Here is a 19,896-nt window from a genome sequence, read left to right on the forward strand (position 1 = left end):
AGCATTTATATACATGGTTAGTGGACTGAATTTAGTGCTCATATATTAGATCATATTCACAGAGCTGTCATTTTCCTCTGACGTCACACTCAATGTGGGAAGCTCAGGTGCAGCTCTATCAAAATGAAAACGTCGTACTGCTGTGTTCCAGGATGAAAGTCATATTAACGAACGGAGTCTGACAAATGGTCATCATGTCACCGCTTCCCGATTGATGAGCAACTGAAAAGCCTATTGATAGAAAAAATACGGAGGGGTTGGGCAATATTTCAAGGTAACACAACATATCCGATAACCGGTTAGCTACTGTTGGAGCAGCTAACCTTAGCATTCAGCCGCTTCGTGGTTAACGTTACCGTTTGATAGAGTTACACGATACAGTAGGAAAGGCATACATTAATTCTGATATATCAACGCACATCTTTGACACTTTTTAAGCGTTAAATTAAAATGCACTAACTTTGGATTCAGGTGTAATCAAACTTTCAATGTAATGTTAAATGTCTCTCTAGCTGACCTCGGAAAAGATCTCATCAGTAACGTTATGTCATGACATTGTGTTCACTGGAACACAATTCTGTGTAATGTTCACACGGATTACATACAACATAGAAGTGTGTTCCGAGCAGTGTAGCGTTTTGTGTGGCATGAAGTGTCATGAGACATGCCTTCTTCGTTAACTACATCAAGTTCGATTACGTGCGTTTTACTTCCGTCTTAAAAAAAATGGGTACAAGATGTGCTTAGCTATTTCAGAACTAGTGTTATTTTACGCCTTTCATATCGTGTCGTCTATGAAATGGTAATGTTAGCTAGGAAGTTGTTAAATCCTAAGGTTAGCTGTTGTCCAACGGTATAGCTAATGGGTTATCAAATATGCTGTTTTACCTTGAAACATGGCCCTATGTCCCACCGGATATTCTATACCTATTGTCTTTTCAGTTGCTGATCAATCGGGGAGCGGTGAAATGATAAAGATTTGTCAGATTCCCTACGTTTATTTGACTCACAACCTGATACATGGCAGTACAACATTTTTAGATAACAGCACTTGAGCCTCCCACCCTGAGCGTGACGTCAGAGGAAAATGACCGCCGCTGTGTGAATAAGGTCTATAAGACGCCATGGTTGTAGTTTTCTGTGGACTGGTTGCACCGTCTGTCTTGAGTTCACAACCCACCCGTAAAGAAGCCATGCTCCGCAGCAATTCAGTGTTATGTCAGCAATAAACTGAATATCTAACCAGTAGTTTTGTCCTGCTGGCATTTGTAAAATGACCTATGATAATCCAAGTAAGTATTTATTTGAGGTCATTCATATACACTTCTAATAATTGAAATATGTGAGAAAACCTTTTAGGTCAATTAACTTAAAATAAATAAATAAATAAATAAATAAATAAATAAATAAATAAATAAATAAATAAATAAAATACAGCCCTTTTACCAAGCGCAATACAACATATAACATTAGAATTTTTTCTCATAAGAATAATAATTGCTATGGCAGTAGGATTTTTATGGCATTCAGTATTTGTATAATCTGTGCATAATGTATACATAGTTGTTTTTCTATTATGTATTATTGTATTAGTATTATTGTGTCACTGTTTTTGCTTTTTGTAATACTTACTGGCTGTAATGACTTAATTGCCCGGTGTGGGATCAATAAAGTCCTATCTTTTTTGGCACGTCTGCGAAACCGTATTTGGTTCACAATTTTAGCATATTTTAGCATTATGACTGACAGAGTCACCACGAAATGTATGTGCTGTGAAAGTTGCAGGTCACATTACAGATGAGGATGAGATAGTACCATAGAAAAAGTTAGAGAATATCAGCAGTCACCACTCTACCTGGACACTCTTTAGGCCATGTGTAAAATAGTAAATCACAACAACTGAGACAATAGTAATAGGGTGATTGATAACTAATCTATAGCAGCCTGAGAGGATGAGAGTCAGAAACAGGTCTCTGAATCCTGTTGTACTAATAGATGATGTAGTCTTTGTAGGCATGTATTTCTGGATCCATAATTCATGTATCAATAAGATTTCAGCCTGTATTTTTTTTTTCCATTGTATTACTTTCTGGATTGAGTGTGAAACAAAATGAATTTGGTTCAAAATAATTTCAGTTCAATATACCTTTATTTGTTCCACAAGGAGAAATTCCAAAATTATTGAATGATTACAGTGATTGCAGTAAAAAGGCGGAGATATAAATCAATGTAATTCATAGGTTAATAGAAAGGCAAATAATCAGAACTGAGAATGAAAAAATGCAGGTTTTCATTGTAATGAATGGAAAGTGAATGTGTGTATTAGCTCAGTGTACGCTTTAACCGCTTGTTTCTGAATCCACAGATGTCTGATTCATAAAGAAATGTGGAGCACTTGACACAGTGATGTGTATTGTAGTCTGTGGTCTAGTTGGTGCCTCGTAAAGTGACAGCACTTTCTACACGCCCAGGTTTTGATTGGCTCAACGAGTGTAAGCACGGCTCGTTGATTCTGATTGGATCTCAAGCACTCGCTCAACTGTTGGAGTCTGCGCAGTAGGCGCAGCGCTGAAATTCAAATTTGAACAGCAGTTGTTATGTGCAGAGAGAAGAGTCGAGAAGAGGACAACAGAAGCTGAGAGCCGTTCAGCTCCCCTCATTACACCCTGTTTGTGTACACACAGTGGTGTATAAGACTTTTAAAAAACCCAGTTTTTAAAATAGTGCGCGTCTACGGATAAACTGTCAAAAATGGATCCATTTACTGAGGTGAGTGGGTGAGCTAACTCAACTAGCTAGTTTGCTATCGTCCGCACTGGTATGGTAGCTAATGGGGGGTTGAGTCAAAATAGTGCTAAATGTTATCTGCTAATGCTAAGCTACCTAACATAACATTTAGTATTTTTATAATGTCATTAGACAGACGTTAGATGCACCAGCAGACGCACTTGTTTACTTCCGTTGTACTTTAGTGTAAGCTAACGTTAGCATACAGAAATGTATGGTAAGACATTCATACAAGACCAATGAAAATATATCACGTGTTGTGTCTTTGTCTTTTCAGTCGTCAGCAAGCACAAATCTGCAACAGAAATAACAACTAGCTTAGGTAGAATTTTAAAGATCTGACGGCTAAGGTTAACTTATATATATAAGTTATATAACTTATGTGTGTTAACTACTACGTGTTTGACCAGTTGGTAAGTAATTTATTCAGAGTGCTGACTGACCAGCTTCCTATACAGTATTATAGCATCGATATTCTTGTACTTCATCCGTTCACTGTTTCAATACACCAAAATTTGTTTAGCATAACGCTATTCAACTGAAACAGCTTTATCTCCATTTAAGGAAATGATACGTGTCAGCACTGGAATTTGTCCAACACTAGGTCCTCTTTGCTTAATTTTCTCTCCTTGCCTTAATGTAAGGAATGAAATTAGAAATGATTTATTCCTAAAAACTGTTTTTGTAATTCCAGTATCTGAGCCAATAACGTTAGAGTTTGAAATTTCAAATCCAGGAACTACAAGCAGGAGTGGCTCATTCCACAGGAATGCTGCTAAATGTGACTTCAGGTTTTCCACAACGCCTGGAGAAATGGTGCAGGCGGTGCGGTACAGCTGCAGGAATGTGTTGGAGCTTGCAAAGTTAACGCACTGCACAGTAAATCAGATTGTGTGAGGCCAAGGCAGAGGAATGTCGTGAAAAGAAAGAGGAAGGAAAGAGGGCAAGCAGACACATCCCTTTTTTATCTCTGGTGGAGAAGGGCTGCTTTGTGTGTCTTAGGCTGTTACGTTATTTGTTAATAGCCATTATGAAGACAGACAATATGCCGTGCCTTGTTCCAGAAGATTATCCAGCAACGAATCATCACATTTTGGCCCATTTGGAAAAAGCCACAGACTAATTGCAAGTCTCACAACAACAGGAGTGTAATTCTAAATAGGTTTGACTCTCAGATTCGTTGTCACAACATGGACAAATCTCAAGTCACAGGCTATGCTGCAGAACCAAAATCTATGGAAAGTTAGAAGCTGTCTGGGATTTGTGGGGGGATTTGTGATTCTGCCATTGCAAAACATTGTGTGATTTATTTATCTGTTTGTTTTTGTTTCTGTGACAAAAATAGTTGTGTCAAGAGTGAATTAAGAGAGCTAGAGATAGGTTCACACCCTGACTCCCAGGCTCCTTATCTCAGCACAGTGGGCCAATCATATGTGAATGTCAATTTGTCTGCTGTGGAAAGTTAGAGGAATTGTCTGATGCTCTTAATCCAGCTGGTGACAGGAATATTAGTGCACATGCTGTTGTTTGCAAAGAAATAGTTTGAGCATGCAGCTCCCCCTAAAAGCCTAAGTTGTTGTTTTTATAATTCTGTTTGTGCATAGATTAAACAACAACATGAAAGGTTGCCAGTTAACTTTAGATGTTGGAAGGTGTATTTTGAACTTTGGCCAGAGCCATGATAGCCGTTACCCCTGCTTCCAGTGTTTATGCTCAGCCTGGCTATTCACCTCCTGGCTCCAGCTCTGTGAAACTCTCTGATTTATGGTTGTGCATAAGGGTTACACTGCACAGTAGCTTCTGTGCCTACACATGGAGCTGCTGTAGGGGTAAGCAATGCTCGGCATTTTTCATTAACCAACATCTTGAAAAGCTGTCTCCACTGCAGACGTCCTGCTCACTACTTTCATCGCAGTGAATGAATGGACATTAAAAACAGGGACTGCACAGGAGTAGTCTTCTCTTCAGAAGAATGAGAAATGATGAAATAAATACAAGTTACGTGTATGCAGCTCCATTTCTGTATGTGTGCCTTTAGCCCACTCACTCTACATTACATAGAAAATAAAGAATGGTATACACAGTCACTTACTGTGGGAATATAATTATAGCTTTATAATTTTTTGTCTTGTTTTGCAGTGGTTGTATTTGTGGGTCAAGTCCAGCACTGAACTATTACTGCTACTAACCCTTTGCATTAAGTACAACTTAGTTTCCAGCTTTAACACAGAAACATAACATTGGTATCGATCTTCTCATCTCACTCAAGAAAAGAAAGTGAATAACCATATTTCCCTACATGTTGAACAATTCCTTAAAGGACATGAAGACCGACTAAAGCCTACAGGAAATTCCATATTCATGGATACATACTTGTTGCTTTGAACTGACTCCTTTAGTTATTCCTGTAGCATAATAGCAGGTGCTTTGAATTGCTGTGATAGTATTGACTCGCTGTGGGAGCACAGTCCTTAGCTTGGCTTGGATAAAAACATTTCTGCTGTGAAGAACATAAATAAAATTGCAGTAAAAGGCAACACTGTTGCAGCAAGTAAAGCAGGAGAGGAATCCTGGTTAAAAAAATGTGTAAATTCTTAAGTGCAATGCATACAGTTTACACTTTTTATGAACAGATGTGTAGCATAAGTTACCATAGTGATCTAGCCAGGTTAAAAGAGAGCCACCTTCACGGCATTGGAAACTCTGGCCATAGACTCAACATACCTTGCTAACCAATTGATCTTGTTTTGTAGTACACCCCACTGTTCAACAAAATAATGTAATCCGATGCAATCATCCTGCTATAATAACACTTTTCTCCAACTTATAATGTAAGGTGACAAGATTTAAAATTCTTTGGTATTGTATTATAGAGCTGCAGTGAGAAGTCGATTGCAAGAAAATTAATTACCAATTATTTTGATAATGGATAAAATGTCATTGTTCAAGCAAAAATGTCAAACATTTGCAGGTTCCAGTCTCTTAAATGTAATGATTTGCTGCTTTTCTTTGTCATTTATGATAGAAAATGAAGAGTCTTTGAGTTTTGGACTGTTGGTTGGATAAAAGAAGCAATTTGAAGAGCAAGCATTTTTCACCATTTTCTTTTTTACATTTTATAGACTAATCAGTTACTAGTGAAAATAATTGGCAGATTAATCAATGAGAGTAATCGTCAGTTGCAGCCCTGTTGTATTGTACCTGATACTGTGCAATAGAACATTCCTCACACGATGGCTTTATTCTGTCCATATGTATAAAGCAGGTGCTGGAGTAACAATTTAACTGTTTTTCATCAAACCAGAAACTGCTGGAGCGGACTCGGGCTCGCAGAGAAAACCTGCAGAAGAAAATGGCAGATAGACCAAATGCAGCAAACAGACCAATGGTCAAAAGGGCCAGAGAGCCACTGGCTGACACCAACACTATGATCAGTGAGCCTGTCATTGACAAAGGTATAAACATATCTGTGGGATTGCTGTGTGCTGAGACTTGTCCTCTCAGTTTGACCAACGAGTTGCAGTTCTACTCTTTTCTTACATTTCCCCACTTCCTCCCAGTTCCACAGGTGTCATCCAAGCCTTCTCCGTCCAAGCGCAGGTGCTCAGGGGAAAATATTCAGCCTGCAGCTGGCGAGGAGAACCAGGAGCCAGTGTTGACATGTCCTGTGGTACCCATGCTCTCAGATCCTCTGACAGACAAGAAACCCCCGGTGGGCCCCGCCAGCATCCGACATTCTTCCTCCCTGGAGAAGACTGCTGCCCGGCCTGCTGTCCAGTCTCAGCCAGGACAGCTGAAAACTGCACAGCCTGAGCCAGAGAAGATGGCTGTCACCCCTGCTCCTGATCCTCCAAACAGCAGAGAAGCAGACATGGTGACTGCCAGTTCAGTCCTGCAGAGGGACAAGAAGGACCTGGAGGAAGATCCAGCTCCATCTGCTGCTGGCATGAAGTCTCGTCTGCAGAGGCTAGCAGAGCAGAGAAAGTATTGGGATGAGAGTGGTAAGAATATTTTCTTTGTGCTGATTGGTGAGATTTTATTTCATTTGTTTAGCTTTTAAGATAAAATAATTTTAAGTAAGTAATCAATATTTAGATAATCCATGATCACATTTTAAACAAAGGACAATCTTCACACCAAAACATGGGGTCAGAACATGTCACTTTCAGTTAATGTTGCTTTTAATAGACTGACAGCCATTAAATGGTAACTAACCAGTTAATTTTGCGTTGAGGAGCATGTGGGACGGGATTTCTCAGTCAGTCATGTCCTGAAAGATTTCAGTGTCCTGGACAAATGGGGGGAATTCTGCATTCTGTTTTTGAAATTGGTAGAGTATTGAGCGAGCCACTAAGCGGGCTGCAGTAATCCCTCTGTGCATTAAATATACTTCCACTGAAAGTGTCTGTTTTTGCCACTGACAGGGTCAGGCTGTTATTCTAACTGTCTGATCACATGATGGAAAGGATCTCAACAGAGATATATTTTTGTCAAAGAGTAAGATTCTTTTTTGTTTAACCAGAAACGGCAGCTATGTTACTCACGCTAAAGCCACTAGACTCCATTCATAGAAGCAGTAATTTTATTATCAGATAAAGGGTGGTGGGTGGGTGTGCATGCGGGCGGATGCGGGCGCATGCATGAGTAAATTGTTAATTTTAAGATGAAGACTTGGGTTAAGGCAAGGATTAGGTTAGGTTAGAGTAAGGGTTAGGGTTAGGGTTAGGCAAGTAGTGGTTATGGTAATGGTCAGGGTAACTCTCCAGGAAATGCATGTAAGTCTATGTATTGTCCCCAAAAATGATGAAAACTTAACAGGTGGGTGTGTATAACTAAACCCACAGACCAACATGCACAACCCATCAAAAATATTCTCTGTGGTTACCCAATTAACGGTTAACCATTGACATCTTTAATTATGATCCTAGTAAGAGTCAGGTGCCAAAGACAGAAAAGGCCACAATGCTTCACCTGTTTTTCTGTAGTTGTACTGTCTGTTCCTGCAGCAGAAAGGGTTTCTGATTTTACTGTGGGCCACTCATTTGGTGTTTCAGGAATTCAAAATTTGAGATTGCTAATTGTCAAGAGTGCAATGTTCACTCTCACAAATGTCAAATATAGTTTGCCCCTGGACAAACATATGACTACCTTTTCAGGCACCTCTGATGCATATCCAGAGTCAGACTGCACTCCTTTGTCCCTGTTGAAGAAACATGCGGAGGTCCCACCAGCCACCGTCCCCACTGTGTCCTCACAAACTCCTGTGGGGAGGAAAGGCAGACTGGCCAACCTCGCTGCCACCATTGGATCCTGGGAAGACGACCTAAGCCATGCTAACATTCCCCGCGAGGATGCAAAAGCGAAGCCTGGTTTAGCTGTTCCCAAGTTTGCAGTCAGAGATGCTGCAGTGGCTACCAGCACTAAATCAAGTGCTGCAGGCCATGTGGTGGCCAGTTCAGCTGTAAGCAGCAAGAACACATCCAGCTCTCATCAGGTATGTTCATCTGAAATGGTCTTATTCTTCAGCTTAACCATTTTTTGTCCAGCTGATATTATATGAATTGTCTGCTTTGGTGAATTTACCTACTCTTTTCATTTTATCCAACGTGTACCATTCCAGCAGCATTCAAGCAGCACATGCTTGTTCCAAGTCCTCAAATGTGGGAGCTTACTGGTTTTCAGTGCGATAGTTGCAAACTTGCACTTTTAACACAGAGCTTTTTAGTTTGACCTCTAGACCAACAGGATGCCCCAGTTTATATATTTTTTGTCCATTCTTTGTTAATCAAGGAACTATTGTATGTCTTTTTAGCAGGCTGCATATTCTCCAGTGAAGTCTAGCCGAGTGGTTCTCCCAAGCCCTCAGAAGGCTGACATTCCTGCAACCAGGCCAGCACCCCAGTCCAGTCCTCAGAAGAGTTCTAACCAGGGGATGACCTTGCCTTCTAGTCCCCAGAAGGCCAGCCCTTCCTCCTCAACATCATTGCTTCAAAGTCCCCTGAAGAATCAGGGCCTCTCCCGGGACCTCAAACCCACCTCCAGCCCACAGAAACCAGAACTACGTGCCAAACCCACCACTGCTGGCCCCCCTGTCCACCAGGAAAAGGCTACTGCTGGAACACCCGGTGAGTCATGTTACAGTTCAGTTTGGAAATATTTTAGAAAATTGGATAAGGGGTGATGTCCTAGTTATTTAGATGTGCTCCATCAGAGTAACTGAATTACTTGGGTAAATACATTAGGTTGTATAACGTAAGGTGTTATGCTATATATTACATGTACCAGGAGCACCTTCCTGAGCTCTTCCTTTGCTGTGTTTTACTCTGGCCTGTTTATAGAAAATATGTATTAACTATATGTCCTCTTTGGTTTTGTGGCCAAATATGCTGAAAATTATCCTCATTTTAGATTTATACTTAACCTTGTATTTTTAATACAGCTGGTTTTGTTAAGTGTTTGATGTTGATCAGTTTCCTCCTAATGTGTGACAGAGTATATGGTATATTCCTCTATACTGTAGGAGTAAAATCTTTCCTTGAGCGCTTTGGAGAGAGGTGCCAGGAGCGTGCCACCCACAGCTCCCCAGCAGGGGGTGTTAACCATGCCAAGACACCCTCTGTAACTCCATTACCGGTCACACCAAACACCAGGCTGGTACAGGAGAGGCTCAGAGCTGCTCAGGCTGCCACCACAACCTGTGCTGATCTCACACAAAGACAGAAGCTGGTAGGTTGATGTCAGAGATTCTATAGTGCATCATCTTATTGTTGCAATCATTTTGTGTGATATCACAAAACCAAAATGGGATTTAAAAAAAAAATCCCTTAATTTCAGGAGAGAGAGTCTGAGCTGGCTCAGATTCGCAATCGCTTTCAGAAGGGGAACAATATGTGGAAAAACAAAGATGAAGTGGTAGCAACCAATAAAACCACGGACATCAAGGTTGGTCAAAAAGCATCTCGCAAAATAGGCATGTTTTCATAGAATGTGCAAAATTCTAATAAATAATGTGCTTTTTAGGAACAGCTTCACAAGCCTGTGGAGGCTGAAGTTGCCCCACTTGAACCGCAGGATGAACCCACAGCGCCCTCTACTGAGAGCACAGATCCACCCGTAACGTGCATGTCTCCAGGTATTCAACAGTGTTTCAGAGTGGTGATTAAACACTTTTGTTTGGTTGTTTCCAGATGTTTGAGTGATCAGTTACAATAATAGATCAACAGATACAATGCTCTCTGTTTTGCAAAGTAACATGATTACAAATTGAAGAACTTTTGGGATGATGATTCCTGCATGAGGATTACAAATTGATTTTTAGCTCAGCTCAGCATCTCTGAGGTTCATTATCAAACCTTCTCCACAGTAAAACGTTTGAATTTCTTTGTTGAATACAATACTCTAGTGTAATGGCTTTCTGGCTATTATAACACATTATGTTTAAGTAATGAGGTGTAGAATGAATCAATGTCATTTATGTGCAAAGAGGATCTATAGTTTTTGAGCATATATAAACCATAATTCTGGCCATTATTCAGCTCCATAACTCAGGAACAGAAGGAGAGACTGTGACCATGTTTCATATTTGGTCAGATGCTGAACTGGGGACTCTAATCTTGGGTGTCCGCCTTCAAACTGTGCTGATTGTTTAGATTTTCTTTGCTGCTGAGTTGAAGATGTGTGTGAAGCATCCACATTTTAGAATTTGTAGCTTCTTTGAAGCATTGTAGTCAAACACAAACTCATTGGTTCTGCTGATATTGAGCTTCAGGTGATTGTTGTTGCTCCATGTGATGAAGCTCCCTATCAGTCCTCTGTTCTCCTCTGGAAAAACAGTCTCTAGGTGAAGACAGCATGTTTCTACATGGAAATTATTCACACGTCAGTAACGTGAGAACTTCAGTTTCACCAAAAAAATACACTTAATACCTTTTATTAAATTCCCCTCAAAGTTTTTACGACATAATATATGAATCTGGAGAGTGATGTACACTGCATCTTGGTTGGAAGGTGAATACAACCGCAAGATGTTAATTGCATTGCTGCTGAACTGCATCAGTAATTTAATTGAACTTGATTGCAACAGATGGCTTTGACTGTTGCAGCAGGTTTGAGAGTTTACAAACACTGGTAAAGGTGAGCCTCAGTTGTAATGGATAGAGGTGCTGAATGTCAGTGAAGTGGGAAAATGTGTTATTTTCTAACACACACACACACACACACACACACACATATATATACATATACATACATACACACACACACACACACACACACACACACACACACACACACACACACACACACATATATATATATATATATATATATATATATATATATATATATATTTATATATTTATATATATTTTTTTTTTTTTTTTTTTTTTTTAATAACAGGTCATGGATTGATGGTCTCCCCTCCAGCCTCAACATCCAGTCCTCTCAGGGTGCTCACCCATGCTATAGAGAAGACTACTGAGGAAACCCCAGAAGACAAGGAGGTGGTCAAGGAGATCGAGATGAATGTGGACCAGTCCATCAACTCTGCAGTGATCAATGAGCTGTTTGACGGTGTCCTGGAGCAGAGTGCAGATGAGAGTGATGACGAGGAGGAAGATGCTTTGAATATCTCCTCCATGTCCCTCCTCGCTCCACTAGCAGAGACTGTGGCAGCTGTAGTGAAGAGTCCAGAACGCAGAATGATGGTAGGCAACAACATGATGTGTCTTTCTGCCACTTACATGCACTTTTATAAGAGTTAGTGTTGGACCTTTCTTGGTGAGGCCAAAATGGCCAGAAGCTGCTGGACAAAAACATTTTCTTCATGTCTTTTTGCAGACGTCAACTCCAGCCAGCTCATTCCTGACAAAGAACAACACTCCAGACAGTGTTTCCAAACCGAGCAAGTTCCAGAGTGCTAACATGATACGGACCGGCTCCCCAGACAGTGTTGAGGCCTCAAATGAGGACCTCAAATTGCCATATAGGTGAGTGGAGAACTTACTATATGCTCTATATGTAGTACTCGGATGTATTAAAGCTTGCCGTCGTTCTTGTTTCAGTAAATGTGTAACTTCTATGTGGGTGTGTGTGTTAGCATTGATGCATATAGGTCCACCAGGGTGAAAGAGACTGAGAGACCCAACGTCAAACAGGTGATTGTGAGAAAAGAGGACGTTTCTCACAGAGCGGAGGAGCCTAGAGGGTCCAGTCTCTTCAATGTCAAACAGAAAATGAAGGTTTGGAATAAATACTTTAATTTGATTCTTGCCAGGTTACATATGAGTGTAAAGTTTTTATATGTACTCTGTTATTCACTTGATTTATGCACAACCCAGATTAAGAACTTAAAAAAATAGACTTGATTTTCAATTGAAAATGCTACAGAGACCTTATATTTAAGTCCTACCAAATGTCAGAAATAAAAATTGAATTTACATTTTCCTCATTGTCAAGTGGAGATTAAGATCCACTTGCTGAAAAAGAAGTGAATTCTCAGCCTGCATTTTTCGGAGTAAACAGAAGATGTCAGTAAAGCATAATGTTGCACATCCAACCCTGATTCCAAAAAGTTGGGATGTTGTGGAAATCATAAATAAAATCGAATGTGATGATTTGATGATCCTTTTTGACATGTACTCATTTGAAAACAGTTCAAGATCAGAATACTTTTATTCTGTTTTACCTCACCAATGTCATTGGTTTGAACATTAAATATCTCTCTTTGTCTTTGTACTGTTTTTAATTGAATTTAGGCTGAAAAACATTTACAAATCACTGCATTCTGTTTTTATCTGCATTTACACAGCATGCTAGCTTTTTGGGAATTGGGGTTATACATTAAAAAAACATCACACATTTGCTGAAAATGCACATTGTGAGTGTCAAAAACAAGTTTCAAACCGCTTAGTTTACCATAAGGAGGACAAGGTTTCTATCACTCTGTATGTGTCCGTAGTTTCTGACGAATGAGATGAACCTGCAGCAGACCGTTATTCATCAGGCCAGTCAGGCCCTGAACTGCTGCACAGATGAAGAGCACGGCAAAGGATCCCAGGTGGAAGCTGAGGCACAGAGGCTGCTGTTGGTGGCAAGTGAGTTTCTTCAGACGATACATGACGCATGCTTGGCACACTTACATGTGGTTTTAGAAGTTATTCAGCTTCATTTATAAAATGTTTGCCTGATATCAGACAGACTTGTCATCTCATGTCACTGTTTCCATCTTCAGTCTGAAGTTGCTTCCACTCTAACTGGTTTCATGGGGAGGGGGATTCGTTTTTCACTAACTGGTCTCTAGAGACCAGCGTATTCACTTGAGTCTAATGTCATTCTAAGTCAACACTGATGCGTTGCTATGCCAACATACTGGTTTGGTCAGGCTTTTAAGAGTGGAGTGGAAGTAAAAACAGTAACAGTAAAAACTATGATGTTGGGTGAAGAACAGCCACAATAGCAGCGTCTGTCTTGTTTTTACTCCTTGATTCTGGTGCACAGCTTCACAACACTTGCCAACACACACAAGCCGTTTCAAGACTGTGTGTAAACCTGGCTTTTAGACATCTGCTTTGCATAAATAATAAAGCCACAGCACTGCCTCAGTTTGTCCATATTTATTTTGAAGGCCTCTCTCTGTAGGATTTGGTGATTCCCAGTGGAAGTATCAAAGCTTGACTTTCTTTTCTTTCAACATTGTAAGCTGAGAGGAGGGAAGCATTGAAGGCAGAGCTGGATCGTCTGAAAGGAGACCCAGCAGGCCAGAAAAAGGCCCCTGCAGCCCCAGAACCTCTGAGCGTTTCTGCCTCCAAGGGCTCCATCACCCTGCAGGAGTTACGCCTGCCTCTCAAGGCAGACTTTGCTTGCTCCACTGCCAACAAGCCAGGTAGACTCACAGTGCAATCATTTTAAAGAAGCACTCCACTGTTCAACGTTTTCTACAGACATCAGTTGTCACTCAGTATTGTTGAGTATTTATTGTACTGATGGTTAACATCATTCTGTCTTTTGATTATTTCAGAAGCAACCAAATATTCCTTCTTTGTCATGATTCGTGCTGGAGCAGAGCACACTGTGGCCACACCATTGGCCAGCACCCACCGCGGCCTCAGTGGGGACACCCTCACCTTCCCTACAAAGTTCACCATGTAAATCACATGCTCCTTCTCCTGCTCCGAGAAACAAATGCACGACATGATAATGATGATGACTTATTATGATTTGATTGAGATTCAGACATGGTTATTTCCCTTTGACATGATAGTGTTTAGTGTGGTTGTTTGCTAAAGTTTAGTCCAAAATGCAAGTTTTTAACCATCTGTATTGAACAGGGAATAGGTCAAACTGATTTCTGTTGATCATTACGGAATATTAACAAAAACTACCCGTCTCACCTCTTCACTTTCAGCTCTGACGTCTCCAGTAACTTTGAAGTTGACATTGAGGTGTATGGCCTGGTGAGTGTCTGACATCATGGTTCACACATACCAAAATAATGATGCTCTGTACACATCCTGTATGCACTGTACAGTATTTTCTGATTTTGCGTCTTGCGTTTGAATGAATGTTGAAGTATGAATGAAAGTCTAGGAAAATTATATCTCTGCAGATCTAGATTTTGGACCATCATCCAGTAGAAATTACAGATACTTGTTTTTTCCAGTTTAATGTTGATTTCTTCCTGTGCACTTTTCTTAAGATGACAATGGAACTATGATTCTTGATGCTTTGAGTTGTAATCTAGAAATACTGACTACTGGTTCATTCCTAACACATGCCTAACTGCTGACATCCTCAGGTGCAGAAACGTGAGGTCTGCAGTGACAAGAAGAAGAAACCCAGCAAGTCAAAGGTAAAGCTCCACACCAAATGGAGAACACGTTGCCAAACAATGACAGAGCATGTGTCAATACTCAAAAAGTGTGCATCTGTGTGTGTCCAGATAATATGGAGACAGGTTCATGAGGCCCATGATCTGTGTATGTCGGTATGAACAGTTTCTGTATCAGATCCCTCACATGTCGGTGGGTGTGCACTGTGCGGGCAGATTTACTTTTAAAGAATATCACGACTATGAAACTGCTTCTGTACAGAGCTTTGGGTGCTCATTTCATTTAGAGGAGAAGAATGCTAACCGGGCAGCAACAAACACATCCCTCAGACACACTGTACTGTCACATCTTTCCTTTTTGGGCAAAAATCTGTACGTTTATCTTTGTAGGCTATCACGCCAAAGAGATTCCTCGCCATCACTGTAAGTATTTCAAAAGTATTTTCTGCTGCTGAACAATCATTTCAGATTTTCTTCATAAATTTTATATCTAAGGTAACTTCACATCTTCCTTAAATTTGTTTTTGAATTTGTTCCTTTCATCTTTTGTTTTGCAGAAGAGTGTTCAGACACCAGGTATGTAAAGATATGAAATCATCATCAAGTCAATGGAAAGCTTTTGCATCTCACAGACAGCTTCAGGGACGTGGTAAATGTAAACCATGGGGTGCTGTTTTCCCCATATGAGATATTGATGATGTCTTTCTTTCTGCGTGTAGTTGTGGCCAGTCCAGGTGGCCCCAATGCTATTCGCACCAGTAATTTCATCCTGGTCGGATCACACAAGCTCACGCTCTCCTCTATTGGGAAGGCCAAATTTCCTTTGGAGAAGGTAAAGAAAGCTGCAGATGTCACCTTTTCATATCCTCCTCATCTTTCTTCCACACACACATGCTTCTAGAGCACTTTAGTTTCCTTCTTTATTCTGTGTTTCGTATGTGCCTGGCCTTTGTCTGCTGTATGTACGACACTGACAAATACCTCACTTGGATCATAATATGCTTGTGTGCAGGCTTTACAGAGACTCACAGTAACCCTGTTTGTTCTCGTGGAACATATGTTCTGCCTGTGCACTCACTCACCTGCCTTGCTATGTTTCTTTTAGATCAAATATGAAGGAGAACTACTCAGTGGCATGTTTCATTCCAAGGTTACTACTTGTCCTATTGCATGTTTCTTGTGTGCTGTTTGTGTGGCAAGGAGGGTGAACACACTGTAACAAGTAATACTCTGCACTGCGTTGTTCCACTAACATTGTCAGCTTCATCTGATCACAAAGCTGTCCTCTAAAGGGAATGTGAGTTGCTTTCATCTGTCTAGGATTGTCAGCTGTTTTTAACCAACAGTAGTTAACATCTTAGGGCAGCTTGCATTGGAGCCTTCATTTGTTTAACCGTATCTGGTGACTTTATAACGTGTGACTCTTTCATAAAGTGTCTGTACTTTGAATTCAAGGTGCCGTTCTTGTGCCCTCTGGAGGGCCACATCTATCTCAAGATGCAGTGTGAAGTTGGCTCAAAGGTGGAAGAGAAAGGCTTCCTGGTGAGTGGCAGCGGATCACGTCATCGCCACAGATTAACACTGAGGCAGCCAGTTTGCTGATGTTGTCATTTTAATCTCCTCCTTAGACCATGTTTGAGGATGTTAGTGGATTTGGAGCATGGCACAGGAGGTGGTGTGTGTTGTCAGGGTACTGCATCTCCTACTGGACCTACCCAGACGATGAGAAACGCAAGGTAACTGAGCTGTTCTACAGCAAACCACTTTATTTCATTTCACTTTATTCATTAGTTTTCATAGACTATGGCAGGACATTAAAGAGAGACTGTAGCTGCGTTTCCATTACAGTTGTTCGCAAAATAAAAGCGATATTTCTGAAATTTCGACAAAGTTCAAGTGCTACTTGCAGGTGTTTCCATTGAACGGTGTTTTGCGAACTAACCGAAATTCTCGTAAATTCTCGGCCGTCCCGCGAGACTGGAAGATGGCCGAAAGCGTTATGCGTCTCGGTACACTGATCTCAGGAGCCGCTACGGCTGTTGCTGTACTTATTATGAACAGAAGGCGGAGGCAACGTATAACTGTTCAAAGGCGAAGCCCTTATGTGTGGCAGCGGCCAAGAATAAGGGATTTCTGGGAGAAGACTGTAAATGAGGAATTCACAGACGAACTGTGGATACAACATTTTCGGATGACCCGGGCCACGTTCAACGAGCTTTGCGGTGTTCTTGAACCTCTTGTGGCACCAGATGTGTCATGCCCCCGGGAGGCTGTTCCTACTCGGAAGCGCATGTAAATGCGAAAAAAGTGTTTCCATTACACTTTTGCGATACACTTTTATATCAACACGTCTGAAAAACCACCTCATGAGAGCGTAAAAATGTTTTTGCGATATTTGAGAGGATTTTCGGAATATAGGTGTTTCCATTACCAGTATTTTATTGCGATATTTAGGTTTTGCGCATTTCTAGGGGTAATGGAAACGCAGCTTGTAGCTTTGGCTGTTTGCTGTGCAATTCCTAATAGAAACATTTTGATGACAATTCCTTTAACTTGCTTCTTAAGCAATTGTAACCAAAATATCTCTGGTGGACTATTGCCACATCTCCACTAGCACGGCTTGACTCGACTCTACTCTACCCGGTTGTTTTGTGTTTCCATTAGGGATAGTACCTGGTACCCGATACTATTTTTAGTACCTGCTCTGGCGAGGTTCCAAGCAAGTAGAAGCGATACTATATGTGTGACGTCAACAGCCTGTCGGCCACTGATTGGCCAGAGAGTGTCGTCACTGGTCTGCGACGTCCAACACCGGAAAAACAATCCCGCCCCCTCCATTGTAACGGCGGGCGGGATTTGTGCTGAAATTGCTCATGATGGTTCCATCAGTTTATTTGTTTCACATGCAGAACACATCTGTAATGTTGGACTAACTGCTGTGCTGTGACAGCCAAGCCAGATACTGCAGCAGTACACTGTCTGTTAGAGAATGTGCATGGGGTCAGGGGGAATGCCATGGTACACTGTGTTGATAATAATCATCATCCTCTTCTTCCCCTTCACTTCTCCTCTTCTTTGGCTCTTCTATCAGAATCCCATTGGTCGCATCAACCTGTCTAACTGCACCAGTAAAAAGGTGGAACCAGTCAACAGAGAGTTCTGTGCCAGACCCAACACATTTGAGCTCATCACAGTCAGACCCCAAAGAGAGGATGACAAAGAGACGCTCGTCAGTCAGTGTCAGAACACTATGTGTGTCACCAAGTGAGTCCCTTTCATTTATGTGTCCATATATCCTTGTATGTCAGTTTGAAAAGTTTGCTGAGAAATATTGCCGCACTGCTGGACACAGTGTTTTTTCTGTGCAGAAACTGGCTGAGTGCAGACACCAAGGACGAGAGGAATCTGTGGATGAAGAAACTGAACCAGATTCTGGTGGATCTGCGTATGTGGCAGCCAGACGCCTGTCACAGGCCGCTGTAATTACTGCACTACGTCACAACCAGCCCTTCTATCTTTGGACTGTCATTATCAGTGACACATGCAATCACTAAGTGCAATACAATATAAGAATTGTTAAATATTTCCACTTGTGGATGTTTTACAGGAGATAAGTAAGCAAACACAAGTTGTAGATCAGAGGAAAGTACGTAAAGCCATACATTTGAAACATTTCAGTACAGTATTTTGTGTAGGAGTTGGGGTTTGGCACTACATTTATACATTTCCAGACTGGTCTGATACTCTGTTATTTTGTTGAGCTGTTGTTTTATTATGCCAATGCAAATATTTAGTGTCCTTCACATACAATGCATGGCTTTAAATTATTTGGTTTCAGTGCTGAAATCAGTATATAAATGGTGTTAAAATGATTGATTTTACAGCACCAAAGTTTTATCACACTTATCCTGCATGACAGCACAGAACTATACTGATTGATGCCTTTGGTAAGTTTTTACTCTCTCTACATATATATTAGCTTTTCTAACTTGTGGCATGACTTTCACCTGGTTTTTCTTCATTGCCTTGCACAGATTTTTGATACTAGTTATACCCCAGGTTTTATTCTGTTTGTAATGTTTGTTGTAATTGTTTGAGTGTGGAAGTTGAAGCAGTGCGGCGTAAAGTCTGTTACATGTTCTAAGCTATACAGACAGTGATATTTGAGAGTTAAAAATCCAACAACATATTGGCGTATATTATTTTATGTAAATGCAAACAAACATTTTTGATAAGAGTTCCATTTTTGTTATTAGACCTGTGACCTATGTATGTACACGTCAGAACATTTTACGGTGGAAAATAAAGTTGTCAGTGCTCTCTGATTGACAAACTATGTAACAATAACACTGTAAATCACCTTGAACACACCTTTTGGCTTTGTTTGCCACAGTTTGGCATTTATGATTATCAGGCAGCATTTATGTGTGATGAAAAAAAGATTAAAACAAACGTGCCTCGTCTACACAAAGGAAGCTGTTTGGATCGAGCATTGCATTTGCTTTGTTGATGTAGTGTTTGTGTGTTGTTTTTGTTTTGTGTTTTGTAGCTGCTCTTGAAGTGTTAATATCATAATATGTGGTATTACAACAGTGCCAGTCAACATTTCAGTTGCTTCTCCTCATTCAATGTTTCTTCTGAATCTCTTATTTTCTATATTGTATATTAATACTAATGACATGAAAACTATGAAAGAACACATTTGAAATTATATAACACTTACGCTGTTGGTATCCTCTCGACCGTCTTCTTGAGGTCCTCACCTGGAATGCTTTTCCAACGTCTTGAGAGAGTTTCCACATATGCTGAGCACTTGTTGGAACAGTTGATGAGCTGTATCTGCTGTTTGAACTGTGTGAAACATTTCTGTAGGCTCTAATCTCAGGTGCTGTTAATGGGTCGTGTCTGAGGCAGCAGAGGTAACTGTTGGTCCGTCCTCTCCTGGGCAGTCTTCATGAGAGCCAGTTTCATCATACATTTGATGGTTTTTGCAGCTCAACTGACTGTCGTGTGTTAAGGTAATGATGGGTTGTTTCTCTTATAAAACCTATTTTAGTTCTAACACTTTGTTTTCTTCATAATTCCACACGTGTTCTTTCATAGTTTTGATCTACAATGTAGAAAATGGTAAAGAAGAACCATTGGATGAGGAGGTGTCCAAACAGTGACTGGTGCTGTACATATGAAGTCTGATATGTCACCCCTTGTGTTGCTTATTGAGAGCATGTAACAGACTTTACTGTGACCCGGTGGGTGTTGGCAAGTTTCAGTTTGACAGAGTT

The 19,896-nt window shown here is 40.7% G+C and overlaps 1 protein-coding gene across 1 annotated transcript; it reads left to right on the forward strand.

Moving 5' to 3' along the window:
* The first annotated feature begins 2,751 nt into the window (after positions 1-2,751).
* On the forward strand, positions 2,752-18,856 carry anln (anillin, actin binding protein). The gene is made up of 23 exons (XM_070985121.1): positions 2,752-2,769; positions 6,092-6,242; positions 6,348-6,788; positions 7,944-8,281; positions 8,600-8,912; positions 9,308-9,513; positions 9,622-9,729; positions 9,808-9,919; positions 11,185-11,492; positions 11,626-11,774; positions 11,885-12,026; positions 12,746-12,881; positions 13,487-13,669; positions 13,805-13,931; positions 14,192-14,240; positions 14,582-14,635; positions 15,005-15,037; positions 15,172-15,190; positions 15,334-15,446; positions 16,070-16,156; positions 16,243-16,350; positions 17,706-17,878; positions 17,983-18,856. Exons 1-23 carry the CDS (start codon positions 2,752-2,754, stop codon positions 18,095-18,097), a joined length of 3,483 nt encoding a protein of 1,160 aa, XP_070841222.1. The 3' UTR covers positions 18,098-18,856.
* The last annotated feature ends 1,040 nt before the right edge of the window (positions 18,857-19,896 follow it).

Source organism: Chaetodon trifascialis, chromosome 17, assembly GCF_039877785.1.
Source record: "Chaetodon trifascialis isolate fChaTrf1 chromosome 17, fChaTrf1.hap1, whole genome shotgun sequence".
Lineage (NCBI taxonomy): Eukaryota > Metazoa > Chordata > Actinopteri > Chaetodontiformes > Chaetodontidae > Chaetodon > Chaetodon trifascialis.